The 22,027-nt window shown below is 43.4% G+C and overlaps 1 protein-coding gene across 2 annotated transcripts in view; it reads left to right on the top strand.

Moving 5' to 3' along the window:
• Positions 1-5,534: 5,534 nt before the first annotated feature.
• nprl3 (NPR3-like, GATOR1 complex subunit) overlaps positions 5,535-22,027 on the top strand; it is a 33,137-nt gene continuing 16,644 nt past the window's right edge. Inside the window, exons 1-4 of one of the 2 annotated variants that reach the window (XM_080723993.1) lie at positions 5,535-5,855; positions 14,443-14,512; positions 19,288-19,326; positions 21,222-21,354. In XM_080723993.1, coding sequence (XP_080580119.1) covers positions 5,645-5,855; positions 14,443-14,512; positions 19,288-19,326; positions 21,222-21,354 — 453 coding nt within the window. In that variant the 5' untranslated portion in view covers positions 5,535-5,644. The remainder of the gene's footprint in view (positions 5,856-14,442; positions 14,513-19,287; positions 19,327-21,221; positions 21,355-22,027) is intronic. The other variant, XM_080723994.1, reaches the window with a different exon arrangement.

Raw genomic sequence — 22,027 nt, 5'->3', positions numbered from 1 at the left:
ACAGCTTGTGTTTGGTGCTTGTGAGGGAAGCTCTCAGTTGTGCCCTCAAGTTGGTGGATCATGGCCTGCATGGTTGCCTGGATAACAGACTATACTTCACCTGCTGATCTCAGTATAGGCTATATCAGACTGCAGGGCAGCCTGTCACATGTAGACTACAGTTTACACTACAGCATTGCTTCTCAAAGTTTGAATGAGTGCACAGATGGAACCAATGAGTGTACAAGGGTCCATTTGGTTCAATTTGTGCACTCTCAGAGTTACAGACCTGCAGGCTACCTATAGTTGGAGTTAAAGTGGACAGATGAGGAGGAAGCTGGATATCCTGATGAGGATTGGGGGGGTGAAGAGCACATCTACAGAATCCTCGTCCCCTGGAATGCAACTCAAACTATAGCGGCTCAACAAAGTCCCCGCGCGTTCAGTTCTGTTCTTGGATTAATGTCTCCAGCTGGACTCATATTCACACTAAATGTAGGCTAGTCTAGTAGGCCTACTACAGCAGTGTTTCTCTTAGTCCGGGAAAAATGGGGGTGAACGTGGATTCGCCTGTAAAAGTTTTTTTCTCAACTGATTCTTGTAGCTTGGGGTCACCTCTTTAGGATTCAAGAGGATGACCAGTGATATCCATTGAGCATTTTTTATTATTAACCCCTTAATGCCTGAAACATGGGCTACCATTGACTTTCTATACAGGAGGAAAATACCCAGAAAAAGATTATTTTTCGGGGTATTTAAGGAGGATCTGAGGGGTCTAACTAGGGGTTTGTCATGATGCTGAATCCATTGCAGGCATTTGTTTTGCACAAAAAACATTCCGTGGGCTAGAAATAGCCTCAGAAAACAATACACGTATGGGTGAGTATTCATGTTAGTCGGAGGCCTTAGGGTTTTTTTTCTCGTGCTTATCAGTCTAAAAGTGCAAAATTTTGCACAGATGTAGCTCAGGGCATGCTCTAATGATTTAGCTAGGTCAGCGACCTTCGGGGTCACCACAACACCCACAACTCTGAAAAGTGATGACTCATCACTTTTCATCACTAAAGTCGATGGGAGCCCAACTTGATTTGGCCGCTGTGGCGACCCCGAATGTCGCAGACTCGGGCGCCCTAGCTAAATCATTAGAGCAAGCCCTGAGCTACATCTGTGCAAAATTTTGCACTTTTAGACTGATTAGCACGAGAAAAAAAAACCTAAGGCCTCCGACTAACATGAATACTCACCCATACGTGTATTGTTTTCTGAGGCTATTTCTAGCCCACGGAATGTTTTTTGTGCAAAACAAATGCCTGCAATGGATTCAGCATCATGACAAACCCCTAGTTAGACCCCTCAGATCCTCCTTAAATACCCCGAAAAATAATCTTTTTCTGGGTATTTTCCTCCTGTATAGAAAGTCAATGGGAGCCCATGTGTCAGGCATTAAGGGGTTAATAATAAAAAATGCTCAATGGATATCACTGGTCATCCTCTTGAATCCTTAAGAGGTGACCCCAAGCTACAAGAATCAGTTGAGAAAAAAACTTTTACCGACGAAACCACGTTCAGCCAAAAATCACAGTTTTTTTCCCGGACTCAAATGGACCCATAAAGTAGCCTGGTTCAGACCCTGAATCGCTAGCCACACACCCCTTTAAAATTTAGTTTTGGAGTGAAACGAAATGCAATTCAGGCTGAGTGTCAGGCTACCCATAAAGGCCTATTTGGTTACATTGTTTTGACGAGAGCGCACGGAGCGCATCCATTTTCTGGTATAGACTAGAGGTTCTGCACTTGTCATTAAAATACCACTATCCACTTTGATCTATACGTCCATGGATTGGTGATTGGTTCAGCACCATGGACAGCGCAGCGGCAGGCCAGCAGGGATCACAGCGAAGATCTAGCCACGTTTTCAGGCCAAGGACCCCTTAGTTGAGAGAGAGATGAAGCAGGGACCCCCAGATTCCACATAGTTTCATCGTTTGACAGCACAATCATCAGTGTATTTTGGATTCATGTAGATATTCAACCACTTGAGCCGTCATTACCTAATAAACTTGACCTTTTTGAGCGGTGGTTACACCGTCTCCTATACGTGGCCGTGTGTGTATGCGTGCGTGTGTGTGTGCGTGTCTGTATGTAGCCTGAAGTACCTTTTTTGACCACACATGTTAAGGGAGGGGCGCTGTTGTTCAGGCCAGGCCAGACACACACACACACACACACACACACACACACACACACACACACACACACACAGACACCCCCCCCCCCCCCCACGACCACCGCTCAGTTCACACGGGTGTGATTTTACTCTGTACTTAGTCTGCTCTTTTTCTCCTCTACACCAAACCTCTTTGCTGAAAATAGCCGATCTACAAGCTCACACTTTGATTGATTGAAGACTTTATTAGAAGTTTGCATAGGAAAAGGTACAGTTTCATGACGGTACAGTTCACTGGTACAAGGTCTACTAAAAGGAGATCCATGAAAAGACTAAGCTTATTTCCACTGGAAACCATTGAAGTATCTCATATAACATTGAATGACAGACATATAGAACACAGTACTATGCAGTAGATATGTAAAGAAAAACAAAACAAAGACAGTAATTCTTAAACAAACAGTATATACAAAGAAGGGGCAGGGGAGGGTAGGGTTGGGGCTAGGTTCATTATTACCAGTTGCGAACGGCTGCTGCCTGTAAGTGGCTTTTCAGGGCAATTTTAAAGGATGCAAGTGATCCACACTCCTTTATGGCCTTCGGTAAGGCTTTCCACATTTTGGTGGTATAGCAGAAAAAAGAGTTTGACCCTTTGTTGGTTTTGACTCTGGGTTGAAAGTGATCTGTGGCGCTGCCTCTGGTGTTGTAATTATGGACATCCTTAATGTTTATAAAGTATTTTGACAGGTACTTGGGTATCATAGTGGTGTAGTGTATCTTGTACACCAGGCCCATTGCAAGCTGCTGTACTCTGTCATCTACTCTGAGCCACCCCACTCTTAATTGGTGAGTAGCGGTGAGGTGAGTCTGATAGGGAAGGCTAAGCAGGACCCTAATTAGTTTATTTTGGGCTGTTTGGAGTTTAGTTTTCAGGGCTTGTGGGGCGTCACGATACCATACGTGGACTCCGTAGTCAAAGAGGGGCTGGATTATTGCACCAGCTATGGTCTTCAGTGTGTTAAAATTGACCATCGGGGCTATCCTCTGTAGGAAACGAGTTCGTTGGTTGATTTTATTTATTACTTTAGAAGTCATCTTTTCACTGGAAAGATTAGCTTCCAGGATACATCCTAAGTAAGAGATTTCGTTTTTTCGTGTTATGACCTTGTCACCCACTTTGATTGTGAAGTTATCGACCTTTTTGAGGTTGTGATTTGTTCCAAAGAGGATGGACTCCGTTTTTCCCAGGTGAATTGATAATTTGTTGTCGTTAAGCCATGTGCAGATCTTACTTAGTTCAGAGTTAAGTGTCTTCTCAACCTGCAAGTGGTCCTTGCCCGAGACTAGGAGAGCCGAGTCATCCGCGAACAGGAACAGGTTGCAGTCACAAGCAGATGCCATGTCGTTCACGTATATTAGGAACAACAGAGGCCCCAGTATGCTACCTTGAGGAACACCACAGCTTACTGGGAGGGGGGGGGACATGGTACCGTTAATCTCCACCACCTGTTCCCTCCCCACCAGGTAAGATTGCATCCAACTCACTGCTGCGCTGTCAAGACCGATGGCTTTTAGTTTCTCAATCAGAATAGAATGATTTACGGTATCAAATGCCTTCTGGAGGTCCATCATGACCATGCCGCTATATTTGCCGTCATCCGCTTCGCGTTTGATTTGGTCAGTCAAATAGAGAAGGCATGTGTCGGTGGAATGAGATTTTCTGAATCCAGATTGGAACTCGTAAATCAGATTATTCTCATCGAGATATCTTGCAATCTGTTCGTAGACTATTTTCTCCATGACTTTGGATATGGAGCTGAGAATGGAAACGGGACGGTAGTTTCCAGGGTCTAGTTTGCTACCTTTTTTATGCAGGGGGGTTACTTTTGCTAGTTTGAAGTCCTGTGGGACATGACCCTGTTTGATGGAAAGGTTAATTATGTGGGTAATGATTGGAGCAATGGTGGCGGCTGAATCTCTGAGAAATCTAGCTGGAATTTTATCAAGGCCAGTGGCCTTGTGCTGAGGTAGGGCGCTCAGTTTTTTAAACACTTCATCAGTTGTCACTGTGGCAAGTTTAAAACTGTCTTTTATGACACCCAGTTTATTGTAGTATTTCTTAACAAAATTTATACCATACCGCCCAGATGGGGCGACCAGTCTTTCAACCAGTGAATGGGCCATGGTGGTAAAGGTTTTGTTAAGATGGGTAGCTACTTCACATTTGTCAGAAATGAGAGCGGTGTCCGTTTTGATGTTTATGCACTAGGGTTCAAGTTGTTAATATAAAAAGGATTGGAAGATTTTGAGGACCCCCTGTAGTAACGCTGAGGAGTCGTGAGGACCCCCTGTTGAAGACCCCTGATCTATAGCCAAAGATTACCAAGATTAGCCTACACATTTCTCTTAACATAACTATTACATTTACTTAAGTAGGCCTACTGTACTTAAGTGCAGTTTTTAGGTACTTTTACTTTACTAGAGTAGATTTCCAAATTCTCTATAGGCCTACATCTCAGAGACAAATATTGTACTTTTACTCTTACAATTATTTTAAAACTTAGCTACTAGTTAGGCTACTTTGTAAATTTAGATTACTATTATAAAACATACATTAACCACTTCAGCCTTATACATTTCATCCATTTGCAATGCATTGTGAGCTTGTAGATCTGCTATTTTCAAAAGATTTTTATAGGCTACACTTGAAAACTTGAAATGGGAAATTGTGCATAATGAGTACTTGTACTTTAAGTAGGCTACATTTCGATGCTAATACTTTTGTACTTTTACTCTAGTAGGCTACATTTTGAATTATGGACTTTTACTTGAACAGAATACTTTTATATTGCAGTATTGATACTTTTACCTAAGTAAAAAGTTTGAGTACTTTGTTTCCCCACTACTGCCACACAATTAACAGCCTACACGAATTAAAAAGGGAAATAATTACTTTCAGACTAGAATAAGGTTTTTTGATTGAAGAGATTTATTAGAAGTTTGCATGGGGAAAAGTACAGTTTCATGACATTACAAATCAGTCACTGGTACAAGGTCAACTAAAAGGAGATCCTAGTAAGCTTTTTGGCTTATTTACACAGGAATCACTTTAAGTAACAGAGTAGGCCTACTTAGCATAGGATAACCTCAATTAGGCCTACTTAAAGCAGAAAAAAAATATTTCAGGTTTATTTATAAAAGATTGTCTGTATTTATTATAAATGTAATCATTATTATTATTGTTATTATTTCATGTATTTCTTCACAGACTGTAGATTGGAATACGGTTGACAAAACAAGGAGGGGGAACCGGAACCTTGTAGATGAGGTCGCGCTTCGCAGTCGGGACAGGTTTCACTGTGACACTGCAATGGTGGTTGTTGTTGTTATTCAGTTCTACATTATGCTCCATACAGACATACACATATGCAACCCTCTTTTAAAACGAAAATAGCCGTATAGTAGAGTAACTAGGGAGGCTATTGTCTTGCTACTTATATGCGCGACGTTAGCGAGAATGCTAACATGATGTTCAACCCTTCATCCGAGCTCAATGGGGATCGAAAGTCCATGTACAAACAGTCGCAAAACATCGGAGAAAGGACCAGCCCCATAAGCGTCATACTGGTTAGTTCTGGCAGCAGAGGCAACAAGCTGCTGTTCAGATACCCTTTCCAAAGAGTAGCTGAATGCCCATCCTCTCTGACGGGTAAGTGTCATAATGTTACCTCACCACCACCCAGCCGTGCTCTCTGCATCTATAACAGTGTTTTCCAAATTTTCAAATGTGAAAGTCTCCCCTTAACTCTGACAGTGTACAACTGTCAGAGTTACAGACTTGTATGGGTCAATTTAGACAACCTAAAATCAACCCACAGAGTCCATGGAATCCACTTTGAGAACCACTGATCTACAGAGTTGCAATACCAACCCTTGGCAGCCATTTAGCAAAAGTCCTATCCGATTGTATTAAACCAGGGGTTTTCAACCAGTGGTCCGACCGTCTTTGAGGGGGTTCCAGGTGGTCCCCAGCAAAATGATGGAGAGTTGTAACCAAATGGACCCTTAGGCTGTATAGAGCTATTTTAAAAAAAATGCAAAAGCATTTTACGCTCTCAAGAGTTAAATTATTGTTAAACATCTGGATTACTTAATTTACAAGAAGACTACACAGTTAAAGAATGTAAAATAATTGTTATTTTGATCAACGTATGGCTGTCATCTCATCTCTATGGTACCAAGTCCAACATCAATACATGGAATTGTGGACAAAATCTTATCAAATGATAACAAAATATTCAAAGTTTTGTGTCTGAGAGGCTAAATCTCATCAAATGGTGGTCCGTGGCTCAAATGCCCAATAATGTACCTTGTTATGAAAAAGATTGAAAAACACTTTGTGAATCGACTGTAAAATCTCCAATATTGCACCTATTACGGATAGCTTGGGGTTATGCTCTTCTTTGTCTCTGTAAAGCTTTTGTTTCATAAAAATCCATGGTTCAGGAGACGATCACTTGGGTTAAGATATACTTTATTGACCAGAATGAAGCAGAAAGCAAGCATCACACAACATGGCATATTGAGCACCCTACTATAGAGACAGCATAGAATCTAAGCCTATATCTAAGCGCATAGTATTGGCAGCCTACCTTAGCTCTACTATAAGACAGCATAGAATCTATAGCCTAAGTTAGCATGGTTTGGCATGGGGTTCTGCCTCGGGCCATGGCTCGCTGAACCCACGATCCTCATGTTACCATGAGCATCGAGGGCATAATCTAATTACAGCGAGCCCTGGCCCGATACCCCCCGAGGGGGATCTAAGGCAGAACCTGAAGGTGGCGCTGGGGTGGTGGCGGGGCAGTGCTATGCAACAAGACTGAGTCCCACCATCTGACTTCCCTAAGAACTATGGGTAAGGGGGGGGGGCAGGACCTAGTGACCCACCCCCCTCCGCGCGCGCGCTCCCTTGGGACCGCCCCCTGAACTCGCTTTGATCCTTACGAATCGTCGCACTATTTCAGGAGACGATCACTTGGGTTAAGATATACTTTATTGACCAGAATGAAGCAGAAAGCAAGCATCACACAACATGGCATATTGAGCACCCTACTATAGAGACAGCATAGAATCTAAGCCTATATCTAAGCGCATAGTATTGGCAGCCTACCTTAGCTCTACTATAAGACAGCATAGAATCTATAGCCTAAGTTAGCATGGTTTGGCATGGGGTTCTGCCTCGGGCCATGGCTCGCTGAACCCACGATCCTCATGTTACCATGAGCATCGAGGGCATAATCTAATTACAGCGAGCCCTGGCCCGATACCCCCCAAAACTACAAACCCCCAAAGCACGCCAAAATCTCAGAATCCCATGCCAGTGCTAGCCAACTGCGAGGAAGGCAGCTCTGCTGTGACTCTAGCGATTTAAGTTATCATTACTGCGGGGCAAACTATGAACTGCCTTTCCTGCTAACGCAAAAATAATAATTAAGCATATTAGCATCTGGCAGAGCGAATATTACTAAGGCAAAATACTAAGCAATGATATTGGCAGCTTGCCAAAACGCTATAAGTACTGCTAAAGCAATTTAATAATTAAGAATGTTAGCAGCTGCAGACCGAACCAACGGTGAGGAAGGTGGTACTGCTGACTATAACGATATACTGCAATCTGACTGAAGCCATACTAAAACACCCTAGAGAAAAGCGGGAGCAGCAACATGGACGTATATATATATAGACAGCAGAACCAAAAGCAGCGATGAAACCTTTAATTCATATAACTACAGCGTCATACAGCTTCACATCCTACCTAACTAACACCCCAGCAACCACCTAGCTTTTGCATGATAGAATTTATAACTCGCAGCGATGCATAAACATGACGAACACACCTATCAATAATGCCAATCCTATATAGATAACAGCCCACGCCCTATCGATGACGCCGCGACATCACAGCTGATCGGAGAGAGTCTGTTCGATTGCCGTCTTGATTACTCCAGCTGGGCCCCGTGATTGCTCATCAGTCTCTGTGCGTGCAGGATTTCAGGTTTGCAGAATCTGATGTAGCGCACGTAGGCCGCCGATGACCATCTGCCCAGCGATTTAAGGGTAGCCGAGGGCACCAACAGCGCTGCCGTAGTAGCCGCTCCAATCCTTAGGGAGTGTGGAGTGTGGAGTAACGGTGAGAGGCCGCAGCTTTGGCAAATCTCTCTCAGTTTGGTGCTGAACCAGGCGCGCGTCATTGGGCGTCCGCCGTCCGTGCGAAACAGGGGCTCATTCAGCGAAGACATCGGGCGGACCGCCAGGTATTTGAGCATGGAGGTGAAAGGACAAAACACAGTGTTAGTTCTTGCTACCACGACGGGGGTGCCTTCACTAAATTTATCATTTTTTGAATGCTTTAGCAGAATGGTATAATGCGTGGGCTGCATAGATAGATCAGAAAAACAGAGATCCCTAGTTGGATCAAAAGCCAGCGAGTTTGCTGTGTATTCCCCGCACCTAAGAAAAGCATAGAAAGCCATTAGAAGCACTGCTTCTAGCAAGAGATTATCATACTGAGAATACATGCCTCCCCTTAACTTCCCCACCATCCCGTGCAGCACCGTGATAGTAATGGGTAATCTGCGGTCATTGCCTTGTGCTTGATCTTTTTTGAGACCGCTGAGCAGGAGCTGGATGGCCGGGTTACTTAAAATGCTTGGGACGGTAGGTTCGAGGCAGCGCAGGTGGAATTGCACGCCCGAAATGAGCGCCTTGATAGAAGGGGGCTGTAATTTCCTAGACTCATACGAGTGTACAATAAATGCGCAGATCAGGGGAATATTAAGTGGGAGGGGGGGACATGTGAACCTGGCACAAAAAGAACGAAAGAGCCACCATGCAGAATCATATGATTTAATTGTACTGGGCGCCAGCCCTTTCCTCATGTACTTCGCGGCAGCATCCATGAGGTAGGCCAGAGGCCTTTCCTGGCCTAATCCAGCACCAGCTCCGAGAAAGCTGGAACTTGCCAGCCGAGCTCCGCCGCTCCTGGGCACAGCGTGCGGAACTCCTGGAATTTAAAGCGGGACAGCGCATCAGCAATGCTGTTTTCTTTCCCCGGAATAAAGACTGCCTGAATAATGAAATTACCCTGGAGGCATAGCCAGGTAAGGCGTCTTACAAATTTATTAATCATAGCAATCGACGAGCGGCCCTTGTTAATGACCTGCACCGTTGCTTCATTATCACACAGGACGCATATCCGTTTGCGAGCCCACTCGCCTCCCCAGAGAGATGCTGCCGCTACTATCGGATAAATCTCATACAAAGCAGTAGATTTACATACAGAAGGTAAGTCATTAAATTCCTTTGGCCACCTGCTGGCAAACCACTCCCCGTTGCAATAACCCCCGAACCCCACGGACAAGGCTGCGTCCGTGAAGAATTGCATGGACTCTGGTGATTCTATCTCTGAATTGTAAAAAAAACGAAATACCGTTCCACTGCTCTAGGAAGAGCGCCCAGAATTTAAGATCAGAGCGGCTCCCCTCGTCTAACTCTATCATGTCTGTCATCTCCTTTTTTGATTTTGACAGGTCGATAAGCCGGGAAACGAAGGAGCGGCCCTGGGGAATGATGCGCATAGCGAAATTTAAATGGCCTAAAAGAGACAATAATTCCCTTTTTGCTGCCTGTGTTTTGTCTAAAAAAGACTTTACGAGTCCCCTAATGCGCACCAATTTTTCTGCTGGTAGGGCCGCCTGCATGCGCACGCTATCAAGCATAATGCCCAAAAATTCGATGCGAGTCGCCGGCCCCACTGTTTTCTCTTCGGATAATGGTACGCCTAGAGAATTGAAAACATGACGTACAATGGAAATGCACCTTGCCGGAGGCGCCGACGCGTAATCAATAGTGAGGAAATCGTCTAACAGGTGCAAAACGAAAGGGAGTTTGTACGCGTTATACAGGACCCAGCACAACGCTTCTGACAGAGTGTCAAAAATCCTCGGGCTGCTGCGGCACCCGAAGGTCAGTTTAACCGCAAAATAGAATTTAGAGCGCCATTGAATGCCGAACAGGTGCCACTGCGAGGGGTGGAGAGGCATCACTTTAAATGCATCCACTATGTCCGCTTTTGCCAGCCAGGCCCCCGGCCCCGCACTTTTGATCATTTGAATAGCGTTATCTATTGATGCGTAAAAGAGAGAAAACGGCGCTAGCGGAATCAAGCTATTAATGCTAGGAGTGGGGCTGTTATGGGGCGCGGACAGGTCAAATATGAGGCGCTTTTTCCCCGAATATATCGGGCTGACTCTGAACAGGCTAAAGGGAGACCTAGCAAACGGACCGATTAAGTGACCTTTCTTAACTTCCTTCCCTAGGAGCTCGTCAACTACTTCGGGCTCTGCCAGCGCAGACCTGAGGTTTGGACACACAAATGATGTTTTTGGTAGCCAGCATAGCCCTGCTAAAAAACCCCGCATTAGCCCCACAATCAAATATTTAACCCAGCATCTGTTTGGGTGTTCAGAAAGAGCAGCAGTAAGAGCCGGGACATCCACGGGAGTTGATGGGTGATTCTCTTTTATTATTTCCCACTCTTGGGCGTTGGGCGAGACCTCCTGGGACAGACCGACCGGGGATGGTTGTCCGCGCACCAACTGCAAATATGCATGTATTTACAATGTGGAAAGGTACATACGTTCTCATTAAATTGAATGCATATGGGAACTTTACGATTGGGATCGTACGGCACCTGTCTCGTAAAGGCTGGAGCCTGAAGCCCGAGGCCCCTCGCCTGCTGCTGGCCGCTTGGGGTGGACTTGGTCGGTGCCTCGTGGGCTAGAGCCTTGGGGCACAGCTCGGTTCTGTGGCTGAACGAGCTGCACAGCGAGCAGGACAAAGGGGGATGGGCTGAGAAATGGCGGCTTATCAAGCTTAGATCCTGGACGGACCAGTCGATCCGCTGATTAAAGCGCTGGATATGCATTGCAGATTTGGATGAGAAACTTTTGTGATATTCATAGAACAGCCCTCCCCCGTAAGTATACGCCATATCGGCAATTATGGACAAATACGCATCGAGCTCAGCTCTGCGCTCTGGGTATATCTCGCACAGAGTGTCTCTGTAGACACCGAATGCTACAATGAACTCTGCTAGGGTCAAGATTCTGGAGAGCCTGGGGTCGCTATCTTTAAGGATCACTGAAAAGTCCCCGCAATCCACAAAGCGGTCCGCTGAGGACTCTGCCGCGCAGAGCAGAATCTTCACCAGATTTACGTCCTGACCTGTCGAGGCAAGCATCGCATTTTTAGAAACAGCTAACCCTACTAACCAGCAAGCAAAGAGAAGCGGCACTTTACCTGATAGGATCTGGCTGCGCAGCGCGTCGGGGATGGCGGCGGCTGGGGACAGGAAAGCGGATCCTGTGGCTGGAGCGGGAACGGCCGTTCCCAGATTCTTCCGTGGCAGGTTGTGCATGTCGGAGGGCAAATGCATGGCTGCTCCCATGACTCCGGTCTTTGGGCCCGTCTCGTTTCCTGCCTCGAGCGAGTCGAGGCGCTGGCTCATCCCGGACAAGGCGTTCTTGATATCCGTCAGCGCTAACAGGACCGTGGGATCCACGGTGCCTGCGGGGGTGCCGTTGTCGGGCGCCCCTTCGTTGGACGGATTGCCCTCTGCGGGCTTTTTCTTTTTTGCTGGGCCGGTATTGTTGACTTTCGCCGCTCTTTTTCCCCGGGCTTTGGCTTTGGGTGTTCCGGATGTCTGTGGCTCAACCTGAGCTGCTCGTTCGGCCTCTACCAGGAACTGAAACAAGCCTTCATGGTCAAGCCCGGCGGGGGCAGACAGCCCCTTTGCATACAACACCTCCAGTATTTTGTTCACTGGCCAGTCGGCTATTTTTATCTGCGGGGTCTGCGGGTTCAGCCTGGTACTCCTGCGGGGGGTGGGGGGAACGACCGTCCCCAGCTGAGCCGCCGGAACACCGGTATCCGGGATCGCCTCCTCTACTTCCGCTTCGTCGAAGACTTCTCCCTCCTCGTCTGAAGCCGCCGCGGACATGCTGAACATGGTGAGTAACACACAACCTAACACTAGCACTTCAACCAACCTCATCGACAGCTAACACGGTAGTGGAATGAGCAGAGAAACAGCGTGTAGTAGCAGCGTGGTAGCAGCAGCAGTGCTATGCAACAAGACTGAGTCCCACCATCTGACTTCCCTAAGAACTATGGGTAAGGGGGGGGGGCAGGACCTAGTGACCCACCCCCCTCCGCGCGCGCGCTCCCTTGGGACCGCCCCCTGAACTCGCTTTGATCCTTACGAATCGTCGCACTATTTGTCACTTATGTTATCATGAGCTGCTTTCTGTCAATAAATCCTGTGCAGGTGATTATTCTTCTATGTGTTGGAGTTTGGAAGCACTCGTCTTTAATTACTGAACGCCCTGCTGCTTCCTGCATATTTGTTTATTTAACAAGGACTTGACGGAGACATAGAGGAAGAGGATAATCCAAGCTATCCATAGCACAGGTGCAATATTGGAGAGTTTAAAGTCGTTTGATACGATCAGATGGGGCCTTTCGGTTTCGTCAATGGGCTGTCATGGGTCGGTATTGCAACTTAGATGCAGAGAGCATTATAGCATCTAAGTTGCTTACAGCTTCTTACACCCACCCACACCTGACCGTCCAAAGGTCACGCTCCAAAACCATTTTTTTGTGTACAAAAAAAGAGCACTCGCTGATGCAGTTATTACATGTTTGTATACTGTTGTATCTTGTGAATTCAATTGTCACATGTCATTTGCTGATTTTGCTCAAATAAAAAAAGAACTTGAAACTAAACAAAACCATTTTGGAACACTGGTGTGCACTGCAGCATACACCCACAAATCACTGCATTGCCAAGTATGAGCTGCATAAAAAACATTGCACATACCATCATTGCATTGGTGTGTTCTGGATTTCTTTGGATGGCATCTACATATATATTATATATATTATACCCTCCTTCCCACACACATGTGCTCGCGTGTGGTCACATTCTTGCTGCCCCAGCCCCTCCTCCGGTGGTTTAGGTGGTTCCCAAATTTCTTCATGTCAAGGACCCCCCAGATTAATACCCCCCCCCCCCCCCCCCCCCCCCCCCAATACAACATTTGTGTTTATTTTACAAACAGATCCACAACCTCACAATGTGTTGCTGTGAGCTTGGAGATCTGCTATTTTCAATTAGCCGTTGTAAATCTGGCAACACTGGAAAATGAAATGCTAATTCATTTTATGTACAGTAGCTGGAAAATATTTGATTGATTATGCAAAAACATTGCAATTAGTTCAAGATAATTGCAGTCAGGCAATTATGAAATAATGGTTACTGGCCTAGTCTACGCACAGTTACATACAGTATTGTTTGTTTTCATTTCATTGTTATTTTCATTCTATCCTGTTTCACCACCAAACGCAAAACCAAACCTCCCGCGTAACTTGTGACAGAAGTTATCTTGATTCTTAACACTTTAAACTGACATGGGGCCTACAGTAGGTCTTGTCACATCAGTGCGTTTCTACTCTATTTTTTGAAGTATAATAATCTCCCCCACGGGGGCGGCATAGCTCAGGGGTAGAGAAACTGGTATTAGAGCACGAAGGGTATAAATCCCGAAGGGTTCCCAGTTCGAATCCGGGCTCCCCCTGAGTTAATGTCGAAGGGTCCTTGGGCAAGACTCTGAACCCCTAATTGCCTCCGGTGAGTAGGTTGGTGCCTTGCATGGCTTCCTCCGCCACCGGTGTATGAATGTGTGTGTGAATGGGTGAATGTAATGCACAATCTATGTAAAGCGCTTTGGATTAAAAGCGCTATATAAATGCACCATTTACCATTTACCATTTACCCCACTACAGGACAGAATACCTGGGTGAATGTAATGCACAATCTATGTAAAGCGCTTTGGATTAAAAGCGCTATATAAATGCACCATTTACCATTTACCATTTACCCCACTACAGGACAGAATACCACTATGTAAAAGCTAGAAATTTATAGTATACTTTTTGACTTAACCACATGGACCCTAGCATCCCTATTCGGGGGTGAACATTCTGCGAAAATAACAGATCTTCAAAGATCAACTAGGTAATATCGTAGTATATTTAAATGGTTAATTCCCAGCTTTGGTGGAGTTTGGTTGAGTCAAAGCTCCCTCAAAAAGTAGTATTTCTACTAACTGACTTGATGATCTCAACTAACATCTCTGAAAAGTTGTATTTATTTGTCTCTTTTTGTCTCCAAGCAAAACAACGAAGTCCTTATGCATTGAACACAACAGGAGATGTTCTTGAGGACCAGGATGGTGATTCAAGGTACTGTTAGACTCTCATCACATTACTGTCATCTGTAAATTGCTTGTGTGTGGTGACCATTTCAACTGGTGGACTGATAGAATTACCTTTGTTGTGAATGTTTGAGATAATTGGTTTATCATTTTCTGTAAATAAAAAACACACATTAGAATTAACAATACATTTTGTCAGCCTTGAGAGATGCTTCCTGCCAATATAGTTAACCTATTCACAGTTATACTTTATTTGCAAGCATCAGAATGTGTCATCATGTTGATGGGAATACTTGAGGAAAACTGAAGCACTCGACCAATGACTGCCCATCGCAGTGTTTGCTCTGAGTTCTACTTTTCTAACATAATATATTATATTGTACCACCATCAGCGCAGAGATTCCAAAGTATTCCATCATGGAGGTGTCATTCCTGATGTGGGTGTGGCAGTAATTCCTCTAGGGCCTGGAAATCTAGGCCTGGCCCTAAATGGGCCTTATCTGGCCCGACTAATAATTACTAATTAGCATATATTTTAGGCCCTACCCGGCCCGAAAACATCGGGTCGGGTAGTGTCGGGTTGAGAACTCTTTCACAGAGTAAAAGCAATAAAATATTATTATATTTTTTTCTGTTTTCATTGAGCCCTAGGCTTGGCCTGGCCCGACTAATTAGCATACATTTCAGGCCCTACCCTGCCCGAAAATGTCGAGTCGGTCGGGTTCGGGCAGAATTTGCTAGTGCACCACCCTCTGGTTTACATCTCTCCATTCCTGAGATTTGGCGGAGTAAGTCGTTTTCACCGTAACATTGATGTGGCCTTGACCCAGAAGGGTCAAAGTGTTAAAAAGGGCACACTTGGTGCTAATTCGCACAGAGTGTCATGAAAATCCACCCATCTGTTCTAGATTTTGACCTGGACTGTGACCTTGGCCATTGACCTTTTCAAGCCATGTCAGTCAGCTATTTGTCAATTGATCATTCCCATCGAGTTTGGGTAGAGAGACCACCTGGAGAAACAGAAGGTCCCCGGTCCCCCCCCCCCCGACCCCCATGTCTTATGTAGGGATGGGACGATAAGCGATATTATCGTATATCCTGATAAAAAACACTCACAATAATCGTATCGTGGAGATTTAATTTATCGTGATATCGTCCTCCGTCATGCACTGGGATCAATTCACCTTTTGTTTGCGGAGCTGCATATCTGGTACAATTTAAACCCTCTATTGGTAAAACATATTTATTATATACGTACTTGAGTCTTTTTTCACTCTCCACCAAATCTCTCTGCCAAAAAATAGCCGATCTACAAGCTCACAACACGCGTTGTGAGCTTGTAGATCTGCTATTTTTTGGCTAATGTTCCGCCCCAGGATAATGGGTGTTGGGGATATTTTGATTATCGCGATAATATCGTAAATCACGATTTATTTGGTCACAATAATCGTGATATGAAATTTTCATATCGTCCCCAGTCTTTTGTATAAGTGTCCCTGAGGCTGAGCAAGACAGTTAGTCCTAACTGCTCCTAACTGGGTGTCTAGCTGTCTGTCCGTCTGTCTCTGTGTCTGGAGCTAATCTTGCAAACGACAGAAGTACTGAACATACATTCCTTTTTCACACGTTTTAAAGTTATTTAAACATTTAACAAATAAAAAGATATAAACAAATAATCAACAAGTTAAAACAAATAGCATAAGTTGCAGATCTACACACGTGTTGCAAACTTGATTTGCTGTTCACCCTTCGATGAAGAATATATACAGTCAGTATATACTGTTGGCCAAGGGCTTAAGAATTGGTTGACACACCAGTTCTGTATAATGAATTGAGATATGTCCTTCACCCTATTAATGAAAAAGGATATTTTCCTTTTTAACTCTGAGATGATATTGAAAAGAAGCTTGGACAGTGTCTATCTGGAGTGGAATATGGCAGGTGTACACCTAATCCCACATCGTATCCGCAAAAAATCTTTGACCTTTGTGTATCATATATTTGACTACTGTTTTTCTCATAAAACTCATCTTTCAAATGATCTTGCAGCATCCTCATGTAATTTGGATAACTGACCTGATATTGCATCTGTGTGCATCTCTCAGCACCAGACGGGTCCATCTCACTGGTCGATGCACAATGGTCTTCCTAGTTTTTATGGCTTCCTTAGAGTGCATTTATTTATCTCTTTTAGACCTTGCCCATGTGGCCACTTAAAGGACGACTTCACCGATTTTCAAACTATCTCCAAATGGTCCCCACTAATGATCATTATAATATGGTACCATTTTTGTCTTTTCGGTCTATGTCTCAGAGGAGGGCTGGCGACACGCTTTTCAGTGACATTGTCAATGTGGAATCCAAGCTAATAACAGCAGGCTTTCTATTTATGGGAAGTTAGTGTGCTATAATGGAAGACATTGCTCTCACGTTAATAAAAACGTAAATCAAAAATGCGAAACCTTATTTGAAAAGAATAGAATTTGCCTAACGATGAGGTCACTGGTAGGCGGGTCTCTGAAGTGTCCACAGCCCTCCTACTGTATGAGACACATACCTAGTAGAACAAAATGGTATCATTTTATCATAAGCATTAGTGAGGACCAATTATATGATGAAAATGGGTGAAGTCGTCCTTTAAGTTCCAAACAATCGTATTCTGCTCTTCATTTCGGAGGCCAAGGTCTTGTCACAACTTAAGGTACACTAAAGAGGTGCACGGGTGTCCTGGCGTTGGAAAATAATCCCTGTCCACCCGCGACGATCCACTCCATAGATGGACGCTTCCGCGTCGAACTTGCGCCCAGCCTCTTTACCCATACATTCATTATGGCTATTTTTCTTTTTCCTAAAAGGGGAAAGCTGTTTTTGTTAGGGTTACATCATCAATGTGTCAGGTGACCTTCCGGTTACCCTGGAATTAATTGGTGACCCATAAGCTAGCGAACAGCGCCATCCAGCGTCAAAATAAGAAACTTGTCAAGCGGCAGCCTGGCACATTGAATATAACCGATGTCATTAAATGAGTACATTTTGTTCATGGAAAGTCCATGATAAGTAGTTAGTAGTTGTGTAAGTGTGCCATTGTAAGAAGTGGGACAAATCTAATTCCTACGTCACTAAAAAATTGATGTACAACAAATATCTTAACATTGCTTTGATTTATTTAAATTTTTAACATGTGAAAAACAAGCTTTTTAAGAGAGTATGCAATATGCATGCTAGGATTGACGCTGGCAGGGCATCCCATCTTTTGATGTCATCTTCAATTTTCTTCATGATTTGTGGATAGTTTATCCTGGCAACTGCAGAGGTTAAAGCACATACTGTAACTGTATGTACAGAATGTGACATGGTTTGTGTAAATCCCAAGAGATAGCATTAGGTTGCCTTTATCGACATGCATTAGCGAATCCTGACAAAGTTATTTGTGAAGTGACTGAGGTACACATGGTTTCAGAGGAGAGTGCTTTCAGCATTACACCACTGACAACAAGCATAATTATCTTGGGGTGTATTTTTTTTTACTTTTGTTCCAACACTTGTCCAACATAGCTTTAGTTTTACATTTTTACAGATAACTTCTATGATCATTCTGCTTTCATGCCTTGGATTTAAGCACAGGTTATATATTTAAGAACAGTAAATATTCTGATTATTTTCTGTATTATTGTTAACATTACATTCAGTCCTAAACCCTGAGGAAGACTGCTACAGTTGAAACGTTGGGTTGAATTAAACATTACATTCAGTGACACAATAAAAAAAAGCTGGCATCTCAGGTTAGTCTTGAATAGTGCTGAGCGATTGATCGAAAATGCATCGCCAATGGGTCCATTTGGTTTCATTTTACGCTCTCAAAAAATGTGAATCGTGTGAGATTTGTGATCTCAATTCTTGTGGAGGAAAATAGAGATTCACATTTGAGCAAGAATCGTGCAGCAGTAGTCTTGAGTCTTGACACACTTGCTTTGGACACAAACTTGCAGTATGAGCGGGTGGGATGTTGTGTGCATTTAAATTACATTCTACAGCTTAAAATAATTACACACAAAATTACTTAATTTCTATCAATTGCACACCCCATGACGGCTTGAGTTCATGGAGATGTTTTAGTTTTTGTCACATTCCTAAAGCAATACTTTGATGACGGGTATCAGTATGAGATTTAATTGAGTCTCCTCTGGTCATCAAATTAGGAATGCAACCAAAAAATGTCAAGGGCAAGGCTATAGAGTGTGGCAAAACAAGTTTACTTATGTATTCTGTGTATTTCTACGCAAAATGCAGAAATGTCTTTCGCCACACTACATATCTTTAAATGGGATTGGGATTTAAATAAGTGTGAAGTGTCCCTTTAAAGATGAGTTTTTTTTTTTTTAGGCCTTTATTCGATAGGACAGTAGACTGACAGGAAATGGGGGGAGAGATGGGGAGTGACATGCGGCAAAGGTCATCTGGATCGGGAATCAAACTGGGCTGGCGAGGCCTTCAGGCATCAATGCCCTATGTGGTATGCGCCTGGACCAGTAGGCCAGCAGGCCTAATAACTAAACAATGTTCACCACAGTGTGGCTCAGGCTAGAATTTAATTACGTTTTTAAAGACTTAGGCACATTGGTAATTCACTTTAAAACGCATGTTCAGTCCGCAGACCAGCATTGTCACATGACTCGGACAATAGCATAATGCTTGTTTGTTTTGTTCTTTTGATGTCTGTTTATGCATTTAGTCCAACTGTGTGTTGCATTTTCCCTTTTGTTTGCTTTTTTTCTTCTTTTTATGGCCCAATTCCCATTTCAGAGAACAAACTCCACTAACTGACGAACAGTTGGTAGCAGGGTAAGACCAAATCATTCTAAACCACCTTTCCTATGTTTAGATCACCCCCTTCCTTTTTTTATTTACCCTCCTCTTTCCTGTTTTGTGTCCTATGTGAACCCCAACCTCAATCTCAGAATGCTAGTAAATGACCAGACGCAGATCCAAAAAATAAATCAGTGGTTTGGGTATAGTCTGTACAATTCTGCCTTGTTTCCTGCTTTGTTTGTTGACAATTCAAGGGTTGAAAGTTGTAATTCAAGCATTAATTGTTATTTTTTTACTTCCTTAGTAGTGGTAGTTTGTAGAATTCAAGTTACTAAACCAAATACAACCCTAATGCAAATTGAAAAAGAGCTGCTAATTACCACTTTTTGTCAAAAGGGAAACGTGCTTGGCGGGGTAAGTCTACGCGTTTGCGTTTCTTTGGAGGTTAACATCTTGATTTTTGTAATTCCCTTTGATCTGGCTTGCAGCATGAGCTACTTCAGTAAACCAGCATGAGTCTGTCACATTCCCTTTTACAGAGACTTCACTTCTTCTGCAATGGGGCCTGTTCATCTTTTTCACCTCTCAAATAGTCATACAAGTTTATTTGAAATTGATCGGTCGGTCAAATTCCGGGGCGGATCAATCTGATTAACTCCACCTTTCCTCTCATAGATGGGAACGTTTAAAACAAAAAAAAGAATCAAACAGCTAGTCAGGGGATATTAATAAAAGCTGGGAATGAATTCCTTACCAAACGATTTCTTCACCAATGTGTTCGTAAAGGTGTCTAGTAACATATCTAACAAAGTTTGAAATTCAAAATCCCTAGGAAAATCTTTGACAGCTAGGGTAACTTTGGGTCTCATTCACTTACTATACAAAAAAGACGAACCCCATTGCCCCCGCCGGCGGGGGCAAAAGGTGTTGACCTCTGAACAGCTGTCAATAAATGTAAATAAATCAATAGAGACCAAATCAAACTACAATTTCACTGTTGGTTATTGTTACAGTGGTCCTACAGCATAGTAATCAGCTACCATTGTACTTTTCATCCATACATTACTCATATTACAGTATTATTACTACTTATTGTTACTAGTTTTTATAATTTTTCACCCTATACTTTAACATTACTAATATTACAGCACTACTCTCACTAAAACATCTGTAGAGTTTACATAGTTTGGAATATAGTCATACAATTTTGTCTATCAATTGATGACACCTTGGTGAACAATTTCTCTATTCAATATATATGTTTTCAAAGAGATCTTGAGGCTCATTCACTATTCAGAAGGCAAATTTTCCATAGGCGGAGGTCTTTTTCAATCCTCTTTTCCTAGCTAAATGATCACAGCAGGACAATCTGGTAAGAGAAATGTGATGTTTTACACTGCATTTGTGAATTTTCAGGGGTTAGCTGACATTTGGTGGGACAAGATTAGCCACAATCATTGTAGTTTTGTGTCCACAAATGTTCCAATTTGGGCATACATTTTAGGCGGATTTTTCCCCTGGACCCCCCTGGGGCTTAAGAGGTTAAAAAAATCTGCTTTAAGTGGGATGTGAGGGGTCTAACTAGGTGTTATTAATGATTCTGAATCCATTGTAAGCATTTGTTTTGCACGTAAAACATTCCTTGAGCTTTTTGGGAGTCGTTTTTTCCTTTATAGTATTGTGTATAGTAGGTGAATGAGACTGAAAGTTACCCTAGCTGTCAAAAATTCTCCACATTGGCGAAGAAATCGTTTGGTAAGGCATTTATTCCCAGCTTTGACAGGTGTTCTGATAATATTCCCTGACTAAGAGCTAAGTTGAATTTTCTCACTTGTCCCTTTTTTTCTATCCTCCACCTTCTCTTGCCGCGCACCAGTTTTTATATTTCCCGGGGCTTTGTTTAAAGAATGTTTTCCTCCCTCCTGCAGGTTCTCGGACATCATCCTCGCCACCATCCTGGCCACCAAGTCTGACATGTGTGGGAAGAAGTTTGAGCTGAAGATCGACAATGTGCGTTTTGTGGGTCATCCAACCCTGCTGCAGCATCCCCACATCACTCAGGTAAACAAACACAATACCAGCTGAATGTACAGTCAAATAGATCAGTGGTTCTCAACCTTTTTTAGGCTGCGACCCCCAAAATAATCATATATTAACTGGGGACCCCCCCACCCTGACAAGCACTAAGAGTTGAGGCATTACATTTTGTATAACACAGTTCTTTTGTGAAAATTGCCGATCTACATGCTCAGCATGTAGATCGGCTATTTTCACAATTTCTGCCTCTAATATTAGACAGTTGGCCAAGGTTTAATTTGTCATTTTAGAGGTATTAAAAAGTCCTTAAATTGTTACTTTAGAAATGTGCAGATACCTTAGATACACTTAAACTTTATGTTTGTTTACTGTTGAGTGAGAACACATTGTTGCACAAATCATCATCTGGGGACCCTCCAAAATAATTTGGGGACCCACAGGTTGAGAACCACTGAAATAGATCATTGGCTGGGTGAACCTCCATTGGCATTTCTGCCGTGTTGTATCCAGACACCAGTACAGTGACCAAAAATACAGAAAGCCTCAAGCTGGCTACACAACTTACGTGTAATGACTAAATACACCAGCTATTGAAGGTATCAAAAAGGAAATGTAATTCTATTTAAAACAAAATGAAGGATTGCAAGTTTCCTACTGTATGTGAATCTGTGGATTGGTATTTTGACACCAGTAGTGT

Source organism: Nannobrachium achirus, assembly GCF_963921795.1.
Source record: "Nannobrachium achirus genome assembly, chromosome: 4".
In the NCBI taxonomy this organism is placed as follows: domain Eukaryota; kingdom Metazoa; phylum Chordata; class Actinopteri; order Myctophiformes; family Myctophidae; genus Nannobrachium; species Nannobrachium achirus.
Note: the sequence above shows the minus strand (reverse complement) of the source record. Positions and strands in the feature narration are given on the sequence as shown.